Below are 12,737 nucleotides of genomic sequence, written 5' to 3' on the forward strand. Positions count from 1 at the left end.
CCCAAATGGAGCTTTTCCCTCTTCAAGCTACCTAACTTCACTCCTTCCACCTTTGAGTTCCATGCCGTCACAGTAACCCATCCTATACAGTTAACCATTGTTGTTCTCTACCGTCCACCAGGCGCCTTGGGGGACTTCTTGGAGGAATTAGATAATCTCCTCTCACACATCCCTGAAACTGGCCCTCCCGCTGTACTTCTCGGAGACTTCAACCTCCAGACAGGGAAGATAGACGAACTAAAATCCCTGTTAACCGCCTTTGCTTTCTCACTGTCTCCATCCCCACCGACTCATAAAGCTGGCAATGTCCTTGATCTCATATTCTCAAGGAACTGCGCTACTTCTAACCTCTCTGTAAACCCGCTCCACACATCCGATCACTTCTTAATTTCATTCTCTCTATCCCTTTCCAAACATAACAAACTAATCCCTTCTCATCCTGCACTTGTCCGCCGTAACCTTCGTTCCCTCTCCCCCTCTCCCCTTGCCTCATCGGTTCTCTCAGCCCTCCCTTCCTCTGACTCGTTCCAACTCCTGCCTTCAAACTCTGCTGCAGAAACTCTCCTCTCTACTCTCTCATCCTCTCTGGACTCTCTCTGTCCTCTCACATCTCGGCAGGCTCGTCAGTCCCCTCCTCCCTTCCTATTCCAATCCTAAAAAACTATTCTCCATCTTCTCCACCCTCTTGGACCCTCCAAAAGCCCCTCCCCCCTCCTCACTTCTGTCAAGCGACTTTGTTACCCAATTTGAAAAAAAGGTTGATGATATTCGCTCTTCTTTTTCTGACTCACCTTTACTCACCGCTGGGTCACCAGACCCTCCTTTCACCCACACACTAACCTCCTTTTCCCCTCTCTCTCCAAGTGAGGTTCTTACCCTCATTACCTCTGCCCGCCCTACCACCTGTCCTCTGGACCCTATCCCTTCAAACCTCCTTCAGACTATCGCTCCTGATATTCTACCGTTACCATTTCATCAACACTTCTCTAACTTCTGGTCACTTTCCAAACAGTCTCAAGGAGGCAAGAGTAAACCCTCTCCTAAAGAAACCCACTCTCAACCCGTCTGATGTTATAAACTACAGGCCTGTCTCTCTCCTCCCGTTCCTGTCTAAATCACTTGAACGCGCTGTCTTTAAACAACTCTCCTGCTATCTCCATCAGAATAACCTTCTGGATCCGCACCAGTCTGGTTTCAAGGCAGGTCACTCCACAGAAACTGCTCTCATTGCTGTCACGGAGGAACTGCACACTGCCAAAACTGCATCCCTCTCCTCTGTCATCATCCTGTTGGACCTGTCTGCTGCATTCGACACGGTGAACCATCAGATCCTCCTTCGCACTCTCCAAAAACTTGGAGTTTCAGGCTCTGCACTTTCCCTCCTCACCTCATATCTGAAAGACCGTACCTACAGGGTGACTTGGAGAGGGTCTGAGTCCCACCCTTGTCAATTAACTACAGGGGTCCCTCAGGGCTCTGTTCTTGGTCCCCTCCTCTTCTCCCTGTACACAAACTCACTCGGATCAGTCATTAGCCCGCATGGTTTTTCATACCACTGCTACGCTGACGACACCCAATTAATTCTGTCCTTTCCCCGCTCAGAGACCCAGGTCGTCGCACGCATCTCTGCTTGTCTAGCTGACATCTCTCAGTGGATGTCTGCTCATCACCTCAAGCTCAACCTTGACAAGACTGAGCTGCTCTTCCTTCCGGGAAAAGATTGTCCCACTCTTGACCTAACAATCAACATCGGCACCTCAGTTGTTTCCCCGACTCAGACTGCAAGGAATCTGGGTGTGACCCTAGATAACAACCTGTCCTTCACTGCAAACATCGCTGCCACAACCCGTTGCTGCAGATACACGCTTTACAACATCAGGAAGATACGTCCCCAGCTGACACAGAAAGCGACGCAGGTTCTGGTCCAGGCTCTCGTCATCTCCTGGGTGATTCTCACGAAACCACCTTTGGTCATGTCTGTGAGGAATTGACAGACAAAATTACAAAAATAATCAAAATAATCAATTCTATATCAAACTGCATTGTGTATTGTATGTGGTACTATTGCTATTTTTGTAGTTGAGGTAGTAATTCATATTTTTTTCACCATTTTTCCATGTAGAAATTCATTACCGTAATGCGTCCGGAGTTTATTTTTTTACATTTAACCCCAAAATATCACAATAAATATGCACAATTTAATACATACATAAATACAAAAAATTGTTGAAATGGTACATTCTTACTGGTAATATAATTATTTTGGGTCTAAGATTTATGAATTAAAATATTTTTGGATTAATATGTGTGTCCGGAGCATGTGAAGTTCATTACCGATGCACTGCCTATTTGGCCCCATTACAATTCCTGTTTGTTTAAATTAGTTGTTTTTTTTACCCATGATGCATTGCATGGAAGAGAAGATACAAGATGGCTACAAGGTAAGATGTCCTTTCAAGGTCAAGCTATAGATATGTTAAAGATTCCATTTACTGACACCCCAGTGTACACTACTAACTGTCATTATCGTAATGGGGTATTATATAATGGTTTTTTTTAAAGTTATTGATTCCAAAATCAATAGAAAAGTAGCTTTTATAGAGCCAGAATGATAGTGCAAATATTTCTTTTGTAGCATCATGGCTATGCTAACTATTATGCTAGCTAGTGTTATGGTCATTCATTACCGTAATGCTCTGCATTCATTACCATGTCATATAGGAGGCTGTTACGGTAATGAATAAAATTGTTGCGGTAATGAAAGAAATGTGTGCAGCTGTGTATGGTGAGCTTTAACTATAAAGAAATCATTTATATATATTATTTGAATCTAATTTATTTAATGAATACTGAATCCCTCTTGAAATTAAGTTCAGAAAAGGTGGAAAGGAAAAGGGCAGCTTCCAAGGTGAGGGTGGTGAAGCACAGAGAGAAAGTGTACAGCAACCCAGAGCTGCTGGAAGAGTACATAAGGAAGGAAAGAGAGAGGTTAGAACAGGACATCTTCACATTGTGTGTGAGAGAGAGAGTGAGTGAGAAAGAGGGAGAGACAGAGAAAGAGAGACTGAGCCAGTGTTTCCGCCAGGGGGCCGTCTTGCCGTCATTGGATGCCCTTTTTCAGCTCGGAGCGCCCTCAACTCGAGCCGAGGCGGCCCAAAAAAAAGATTTATCCGAGAGAAGATCGACAATTTTTATTGTTTAAATCAGGGGTTCCCAAAGTGTGAGGCGCGCCTCCCCTAGGGGGCACCAGAGAGCTTCAAGGGAGGCGCAGCCGCCAGAAAAAAATAAAGAGAAACAGTGAAATCTAGCTAGTTAACTTCAGCTAAATGTATGCGAGCTGCAAAATATGGATATATTTTTAGTGAAGTTACCTAAAGAGAGAGAGGAGACAGCGTCTGTCAGAAAACGAAGGAAGTATGACAATGATTATTTGAAGCTAGGATTTTCATGGACCGGTCCTGATGACACTCCACTGCCACAGTGTGTTATCTGCAACGAGGTGCTAGCTAATGACAGTATGAGACCATGTAAACTCCGGCGTCATATTGAGACGAAACACCCATGTTTGGTGACCAAGCCACAGGAGTTTTTTGACCGGAAGCTCAAGGAATTGCAGTCACAGAAAAATGTCTGACACATTTAGCACTGTGAATACAAAGGCAACCGAAGCATCATACCGAGTGGCGTTACGGATAGCTAAGACAGGTAAACCTCACAACATTGGTGAAACGTTACTCCTCCCTGCTGCTAAAGACATCTCCGTCTCAACTATTTCTCTCCGAGTGCAACGTATGAGGAAGCTGCCATCCTTAACCTCAACATGTTTAAAACATGAAGATAAAGAGGTTTAAAAAAGCTATTGTTTAATGTTTTAAGGAGGTGACGCTCAGCCAATCAAAAAATAGGAAGGTAGCGAAAACAGAGCATTTTATGACATTTTCTCACCTTACATTTTCTCTTTGAAATGCAATTGAATACCCCTGCATTATAGCAACAACAACAATAATAATAATAACAATAATAATTGGGAGGGGGGGCGCGGCTGTGATTATGTTCTCTGAGGGGAGGCTCACCTTCCCACACTTTGGGAACCCCTGGTTTAAATGGCAAAAAGGAAAATGACATCCCTCTGTTGGAGGGGCAAAGGAGGCTGGTGGGATTTTTTTCGCCGCCAGCAAAGCCGGTTCCTGTGACGGAAAAAAGTGTACTGCCAGCGAGCCTTGCCGTTGGCTCTCAGCCCGAGCCTGAGTTGCCGCCATCCTAGTCTACGCCAGCATCCCCCGCCCGTGCAGGTGCCCCGGGGCCGGAGTTGTCGTCATCTAGCCTCCCACCCCATCCAGAGCCTACGCCATCTGACAATGTCACTTCTACACCCGTAAGCCACGAAGAGAAACCGGTCAGCCACAACAAAAGGAAGTTTGTCGGAACCTGGAAAATGAAGTTCCTGTGGTTGTGCTATAACAAACAAAGTCATAAAATGTATTGCACACTATGTGTAAGGGAAAAAAAGCACAACGTGTTCACCGCAGGGACGTCCAACTTCAGGGTGAAGACTATAGAGATGCACATAAAGGGGGTGGATCACAAAACAGTGCTAGATGCACAGCATTTACGAAGAAACAACGTTCAAGTTGCCGTTAATCGAATGGTCTGTGCCAGATCAAAGGCGGTAATTGCGGCCCCGAGGAACGTGTATTACCTGGCAAAAGAACTGTTGCTGACACACAAAAACAAAAGCTTGAATGAACTGTGCGAGTTTCAGAGAACGCCCTCACAACGACATAGTGCAGGACATGCAGTGCGCCGTAATGTGCTGAAGGAGGATTTCATTGCAAAGTTAGATAACTCAACATTCAAGGGGCTCATGACTGACGAGTCCACGGACATTTCGGTGGAAAAGCTTCTTTGCACATATGTTAACCTAATAAATGACGGTGACTTAGAAACCCACTACTTATGCAACACAAAGATAATGCTACCGTAACGCAAACCATTAAGGAGCAGTTGCAAAATTACAACATCGACCTGAACGACATAACTGGTGTCCGTACAGATGGGGCAGTGGTTATGACTGGAAGAGAAAATGGGTTCGTGGCGCGTTTTAAAAAGGGAAAACCCAGCCATCGGTGGCACACACTGCGCTGCACATAAGCTAAACTTGTGTGCCCAGCAGGCTGCTGTGGCGATACCATCCCTCCAGCGCTACCAGAGGACGGTGGGCAGCATCTATGGATACTTCTCCAACAGCAGCTCTCGGCAAGCACGGCTTAAAGAAATGCATGTCATCCTGGACACTGATGACGTTCAGCCTGCTGTAACCTCAACGATCAATGCGCTGTGAGCCATGCAGATTGGAGATGAAGGCGGCCTAAAATTCCAAGAATTCTTGGCCAACATTGCGGAGAAAAACGGCGAGATGTATTTTAAGGGAGAAAAGATAAAGGCCACCAGGGCGATGCGGCAGGCCGTGGATGGTGTAAGGCAGCGCTTCCTCGACACCCTCATCCAGAATATTGAAGATCGTTTCCCCGACATCGGCCTCTTTTCCGCTTTTCGCATATTTGACCCATGGTGTCTGCCACGGGACAACACTGAACGTGCGCGATTTGGACGCGATGAGCTGCAGACCATCCTGGATAAGTGATCCAGGATGGTCTGCAGCTCATCGCGTCCAAATCGCTCAAATCGATAGGTTCCCGTGCCGCTGGGGACCCTATTGTTGACACGGACACCTGCAGCGCAGAGTGGTCACCTTTTAAGGAGCTGGTCCATGCAAACTACAGCAAAAATTCCTTCCAGGAGTTGGTGAAGATCATGGCTACACAACATGCTGGCTTCCTACCTGAAACCGCAAAGCTCCTGGCTGCAATCTCGGTCATTCCAATGAGCACGGTGCGGTGCGGACGTGGATTCAGCATTCAAAATCGCATAAAGACCAAGGGCAGGGCAAGAATAAAAGCAGAAAATCTCGACTGAATCTGCATTGAAGGACCACCCATTGAACAGTTTGACTTCTACAGAGCCCTGGAAAAGTTTAGAGTGGAAAAACACTGCCGCATTTTCCAAGGACCATGCCAGGAGCGGTGTCCCTGCCGGCAGCGGTGATTTTATACAGGTACATTATGTATCATGTAACAAACGTTACGTTACTATTGTCTATTGTGTGTGTAAAGAGACAGTATATAAAAGTAACGGTGCAATTCAAAATTGTGTGTGTGTGTATGTGAATATATACGTAAAGCGATAGTATTTATAAAGCAATAGTATATATCTTCTCCATGTACTGTAAGGTCATTACCATAACAAAAGTTTTTCATTACCGACATGCTCTGTTCATTACCATAACACTTCCTTAATAAGTTAATATTTTGATAGGAATATGGAAAACCTTCACATTTTCATTTTGTACAGGAAATGTTTGGTATGTCTGTTCATATTTTAAAATTGTCTTTTTTCAATCAATTGTACAATTTACACCACAGTAAAAGTCAATGTGTGGAACATAACATTGTGTTACGGTAATGAAGTTAATAACTAAAATTATTATATTATTATATATTTACCTGAATTATTACACTATGTGACTACTTGTGACTATTGACAGCAGCATACGTTAAAAAATAAAATGCCAAACATTTACTCAAATATTTAGTTATCATCAATTGAAAATGTGTTACGGTAATGAATTTATTTGGTCAATGACTCGTTAAAACTCTCTAAAAATGTGTTTTAAAACATATACAGAACTTTTCTTTTACTAGGGCTAGTTCATTTAGAACCTGGTTAATATTAATGAGAAAAATTATTTTCAAAATCTGCATCGAACTGTTTTGGCTCATGTTACACCAAGTTCGTGAGAATCACCCGCCTAGACTACTGCAACTCCCTCCTGGCTGGTCTACCTGCATGTGCCATCCGATCTCTGCAGCTCATCCAGAATGCAGCGGCTCGTCTGGTCTTCAAGGCCGAGGCTATATACAGGACGGTCCTGTACACAACGCCAAATGGCTATATACAGGACCGTCCTGCACAGAAGCCCTGAAATGGCTATATACAGGACGGTCCTGTATATAGCCATTTCGGAGCTTGTATACAGGACGGTCCTGTATATAGCCATTTCGGAGCTTGTATACAGGACGGTCCTGTATATAGCCATTTCAGAGACCTTATATACAGGACGGTCCTGTATATAAGGTCTCTGAAATGGCTATATACAGGACGGTCCTGTATATAAGGTCTCTGAAATGGCTATATACAGGACCGTCCTGTATACAAGCTCCGAAATGGCTATATACAGGACCGTCCTGTATATAGCCATTTCAGAGAGCTGTTTGCCCGGCAACAATCTGAAATACGTACCGTCACTTGTGTCACAAAGCGCATTTGCGTACCGACGTACTTGTGAAGCTTTTCCAGAAGGCGGTTAGATCACCGGACGACAGAGTCGGTCTCCGTGTGCAGAGACAGGGCTGCTGTTGACGTCGGTCTGTACAACGGAATTGTGCCAAAACTACGCCAACCGGCTGTGGAGGAAGACTCCCCCCCCCCCTTCACTGGAGAACTGCGCTAAAACAGCTGATCACAACGTTCACACTGTGGTCATGAAGTACTCCACTAGCACTCCACTGCCAGCTGCTCCCTCTGGGATCCGAAAACGGCGTATAGCCTGTACTTCAACATCAACGAAAGTGCTCGATATATGCTGTATTGAACCAATAAACTAACACAAACTAACTGTATCACTAAAACATGATGATGATGGTGATAAAGAATGCATCTAACGTTCCGCTGTTCATTATAATAAAAAAACAGCGCATTAAACAAACCATCATGCTCTTACTTCATGCGGAAATGTCGTCATCAGCAGGCCATCACGTGGTTTCCGAAAATAACCGAGTGACACGAGTAGATTTGAGCCGCGACCGGCGGAAAATATGTCTCAAAATTCCGTGTGTGTAAAAAGACGATCCAGAAGCAGAAATGTGAGACCCGCAAGCGCATTTTTGGTCGGCAAATACAAAATGGATTCACAAATGCCGGATCGAAAGTTGTAAATGTTAAAGAGATATTCACAGATCTTTTTTTTATTTGTGAAAATATTTAGCGTATTTGCAGATCCGTTTTACATTTGCACATTTATTTGTGAGTTTGCTAATCTTTTAAACGCATTTGTGGATGTTGTTTTACATTTACAAATCACATATTTACACACAAATTATTTTTATGTTCACACAAATAATTATGAGACATATTTATGCCCATAGTACAGGTACAGGCACAGGTATACAGGTACAGGTATACAGGCACAGTCACAGGTACAGGGCAGGCACAGGCAAATGTAGGTTACAGGAAAAGGTGGCTGGAAAGCAGACACAACAACAATTTAAAGTCTGGGAGGGGATGAGAGGAAAGGGCCCTGTGATATTCTGCAGGGCTGATGAGAGTGAGTGGCAACAGGTGAGGATGTGAAAGAAACCGTCTGAGGCCCTCTGCTGGATGGATGGAGTATGGCACTGAAGGCCCCTTGGGAAGACATAACATTACATTACACTACATATCGTTAGCTGAAGCTTTTATCCAAAGCAACTTACAATAAGTGCAAAAACCATAAAGAATCAAACTCAGAACAACAAGGAACGTGCAGATATATTCACTTCAAGCAAGATCATACCATAGTAAGTCTGCAGTAGACTTTTATTGATAAAATAAATATGTAGAATGTAGTTCTCTTCTTGTTGCTATTGAGGACCAGCCTACTCTTGATCTTTCCGGAAGAAGTTTTCTATTGACAGACTGTCTGATGTGGTTTGTTAGTGTGCAACGTGAAGCAAAATGTGTATTTTGTCGCTCTTCTCAGAAAGGTCCTTTCATAACCACAACTTCCTCTGCTACAGATAAACTATTCTTACAGTGACAGGATCATTTAGTACGACAGTATATCTGCTACAAAACACTACAATCTCTGCCTTCTCATCAGTGGTGAGTTTTGATTCAATTACAATTACAATTGTATAACAAAGCAAGAGTAGTGCTTAGAAATGTATTAAATATCATTTTGATCAGGGTGATTAATTTTTCTCACAAATAAGCAAATTATGATGGTTAAAGGAATACAACAAACAAAAATGTAAAACACAATCTATTCATCAAATATATTGTAGCAGAGATTACTCCTGGAGATCCAGAAAAACATATATTGGTATAATTTACCAAAAACCAGTAAAAACAATATACTTTATTCATTAAGCGCTTTTTAGGTCAAAGACGCTTTACAAAATAAAATAAAAGTGAAAATAAAATCAAGCTCATAGAAACAATAACTCAGGGACACAACATTAATAACACATTAAAAAAAAAAAAATTAAGTACCAAGATTGAATCATTGTTTGGGTTTATAAACAGAGTTTTACAGTTTTAACTCTCCATGTTTTACATTTGGCTTCAGCCTGAGCCACCATGCTGGCAGCCATGACGCTGGCCTCTCTGAGCCTCTGGGTGTGGGCGTCTGACCTCTGCCCCCCTGTCTGCCAATGTCTCCACAACCTGACCACCATCATGTGTCAGGACAGAGGCCTGGACCAGATACCTGAGCTGCCAGAGAGCACAGAGAAGCTGTACGTCTCCTACAACAACATACAGGAAATACCCAGACATGGACTGGAGGAGCTGCAGGTACGAAACACAGAGCAGCCTGAAAGTGTACTTTGTGGTTTTTGGTTTTGAAAATAACTTTCCCATGTCTTCATGTGTCTGTACAGTAGTGATAACCTGTAGCAAGACATGATGAATACAACCTTTATTGAAGAACCATACTGGTGGTTTAACATGAACAAGTATAGCTCATCAAGTAACTTAAGCAGACAATATTTCTGAACTTATTATTGGACGTACATTCACCAGACATTCATTCAACTGTAAGTTAATGTTTTCCATGCTTTCAAGAGATAGTCGAACATTTTAAGAAATTCATTTTCTTGCCCCTGGTTAGATGAACATATATACTTTCATACTGTATGTGTACAATATGAAGCTACAAACAGCAGGGCTTAGCTTAGCTTAGCACAAAGTCTGGGAGCTAAGATATGTTTCATGGGGCTGTCCAACAGAAACAAAATCTGCTTATGGACACACCAAAAATTCACTTATTAACACGTAAAATCTACTTTATTACATTTGTAAAAACTCCAAAGTGTTAAACTAACAGTTTGTTGCCTGACTATTTCTGGGATGGTACAGGTTGCCAGAAAGCCAACAGAGACTACAGGAAATGCTCGTGACATGAAATACTCTGGCTCATAACCCCCAGTAACCCAGGAAATATTTTTATAAACAAAATATGCAATAACTAAAATTTACCTTTTCATTTTTTCTATTGTGATGTATCTTCCTACATAAAAAAAAATACAAGTTTATTTTATATGATAAATATATAAACATGTATTTTATATGAAACATAAAAACTCACGAGTCTTCTCTTCTTCCTGGATATTATGTAGGTCCTGGATCTGACTATGAATGAGATGAATGTATTCCTATTCCTAAACCCAGTTTGGCCCAACATGACCAAGCTCTCTAAGCTCTTCCTACCCAACAATAACCTGTGGTTTCTGAAATCGGATCAGTTCCTAAATTGCCCCGTTCTTACCTTACTTGACCTGAGTTGGAACCAGATCGTACATATACCGACCGGATTCCTCCTTGGATTAGCTCAACTGGAGACGCTGGATGTGAAATTCAACCAGATTAAACTGTTACAGGTTGGGGCATTGGAAGGTGCCTTCAACCTAACTGACGTCAACCTAAGCCATAATCATTTATCCAACTTAGAGCAAGGTGTGTTCAAAAACTCTGCTGTGTTAGAAAAGCTTGATCTGTCCAGTAACAGAATCACAAGTATTGGTGAGGGCACCTTTAGAGGAGCGACAGGTCTCCAACACCTGGACCTGAGTGGCAACATCCTGGTCACTGTTCCAGCTGAGGCAATCAGGGATATAAGCGTGCTCAGGAATCTCAATCTACAGATGAACAGACTCACTAGCCTTCCAGAGGATTGCCTCTCTTCAATGGGCCGGTTATTTCATCTAGACCTGAGCGACAACAAGCTGACCTCTCTGTCTGAGGGATCGCTGAGAGGCCTGACCATGCTGAGTGAGCTGGACCTCAGTCGCAACCTCATAGATTCTCTGCCCTCAAAAGTCTTCAATGACCTGATGGGCCTTGAGATACTTGATTTGTATGGTAACAGACTGACATCTCTTCCTCTTGACATATTCAGTAACCTGAAAAACCTCAAAGAACTGCAGCTGGAGAGCAATCAGATCTCTGCCATTCCAGTTGGGGTGTTTGATTCGTTGTCCAGACTCAAAGAGTTACAGCTTTCAAAGAACTGCATCCTGGAGCTCCACCCTGCTCTGTTCAACAAGCTCAAATCACTGCAGAACCTGGACTTGGACAACAACGCTCTGAGGCACCTTCCCAAAGGCCTTTTCCACAAGACGAGGGTCGTCAAGGAGATACACCTTGATGACAACCACATCAGGTCCATACATCACTCAGTCTTCCACGGTTTAAGAAGACTAAATTCACTGAAGCTCTCTCGCAACCGTCTCACCTCTCTACACCCAGACCAGTTCAGAGACCTTATCAGTTTAAAAGAGTTACATCTAGATGCCAACCACATTGGAGACTTTCCTACAAGCCTGTTCATGAATCTAACAAACCTTATAACTCTGGATCTGGACAATAACAGTATCTCAGAGCTTTCTCCTGATGACTTTGTTGGGTTGACATGCCTCAAAGAGCTCGGGTTGAGCTTCAATCAGCTCCATGACATCCCGTATAACACCTTCTATCCCCTCCACCTTCTCCGCAAGCTTCAGCTAAAGAACAACAGCCTGGAGAGTTTACACCTTCAGCTCTTTGCCCAACTTTCGAAGCTAACAGAACTCAACTTGGATGAAAACAAGCTGGATCGCCTGCAGCCTGATGTATTTCAAGGACTTATAAACCTCCAGAGATTGAGTTTGAAGTCCAACCAGCTCAGAGCAATGGAGAATGGGACTTTGGGGCCTTTGGGAAACCTAAGCACTGTTCATCTGTCAGGTAACCTATGGAACTGCACCTGTGCACATGTTCTCTACATCAGCTGCTGGGTCAACATGCACATCGATAAGCTTGGAGACCAGCCCCTTTGCTTCTTCTCCTCTCCTTCCTCACCATTAACTATCGATACACCCCTTTCTCAGGCAGCTCAGTCTCCCCAGCTGTTACAAGATCAATGCATTACAAGAGCTGCAAGTGGCTCATCACTGTCATTTCCTCTAGAAATGCTGAAGCTGATCACAATCTCTCTCCTAGCTCTCAGCACACCGTGACATCCTCTGTGGTGGTGTTGTGTTCTCGAACACTTCTTCCTGCTCTCGCTTTTCATGTCTGCTCTTTGTTCTCAATATACTGTAGTGGTGCAAATCAAATGGCCATTGTGCACTGTATTCATTATGCAAAAGTGCAATATTAACATAGATCTTGCAAAAATGCTAACTTAATGATTTCATTGACAATAAAATGTAGAGCTAAGGAATATAATGTGTATAAGTATGTATTATTTGGTAGTCGAAATAAATCGTATAGCTTACATTTGAAAGTAAAGCCTCAACATAAATTCGCATCTGATTTGCATCAGCTCTGGGTTTTAATCATGGAGGCATTACGAATTTGATTGAAGGTTTTTAGAGTTG

The 12,737-nt window shown here is 43.2% G+C and overlaps 1 protein-coding gene across 2 annotated transcripts; it reads left to right on the plus strand.

Annotated features, from left to right (window-relative positions):
* Nucleotides 1-8,833: 8,833 nt before the first annotated feature.
* si:dkey-182i3.11 (insulin-like growth factor-binding protein complex acid labile subunit) lies at nucleotides 8,834-12,636 on the plus strand. Of its 2 annotated transcripts, XM_034230550.1 has the most exons (3): nucleotides 8,834-8,979; nucleotides 9,446-9,672; nucleotides 10,497-12,636. In XM_034230550.1, exons 2-3 carry the CDS (start codon nucleotides 9,457-9,459, stop codon nucleotides 12,372-12,374), a joined length of 2,094 nt encoding a protein of 697 aa, XP_034086441.1. In that variant the 5' UTR covers nucleotides 8,834-8,979; nucleotides 9,446-9,456; the 3' UTR covers nucleotides 12,375-12,636. The 2 variants fall into 2 exon arrangements, with proteins under 2 accessions (XP_034086441.1, XP_034086442.1); XM_034230551.1 differs by lacking the exon at nucleotides 8,834-8,979 and having other exon boundaries at nucleotides 9,406-9,672.
* The last annotated feature ends 101 nt before the right edge of the window (nucleotides 12,637-12,737 follow it).

The sequence above is a fragment of the Gymnodraco acuticeps genome, unplaced genomic scaffold (assembly GCF_902827175.1).
Source record: "Gymnodraco acuticeps unplaced genomic scaffold, fGymAcu1.1, whole genome shotgun sequence".
Lineage (NCBI taxonomy): Eukaryota > Metazoa > Chordata > Actinopteri > Perciformes > Bathydraconidae > Gymnodraco > Gymnodraco acuticeps.

Bases quoted from the DNA above. Each gene is read 5' to 3' on its own strand.
- si:dkey-182i3.11 (XM_034230550.1), top strand. From the start codon at position 9,457: ATGCTGGCAGCCATGACGCTGGCCTCTCTGAGCCTCTGGGTGTGGGCG. The intron at 9,673-10,496 runs GTACGAAACACA...GATATTATGTAG, and splicing joins ATGGACTGGAGGAGCTGCAG to GTCCTGGATCTGACTATGAA.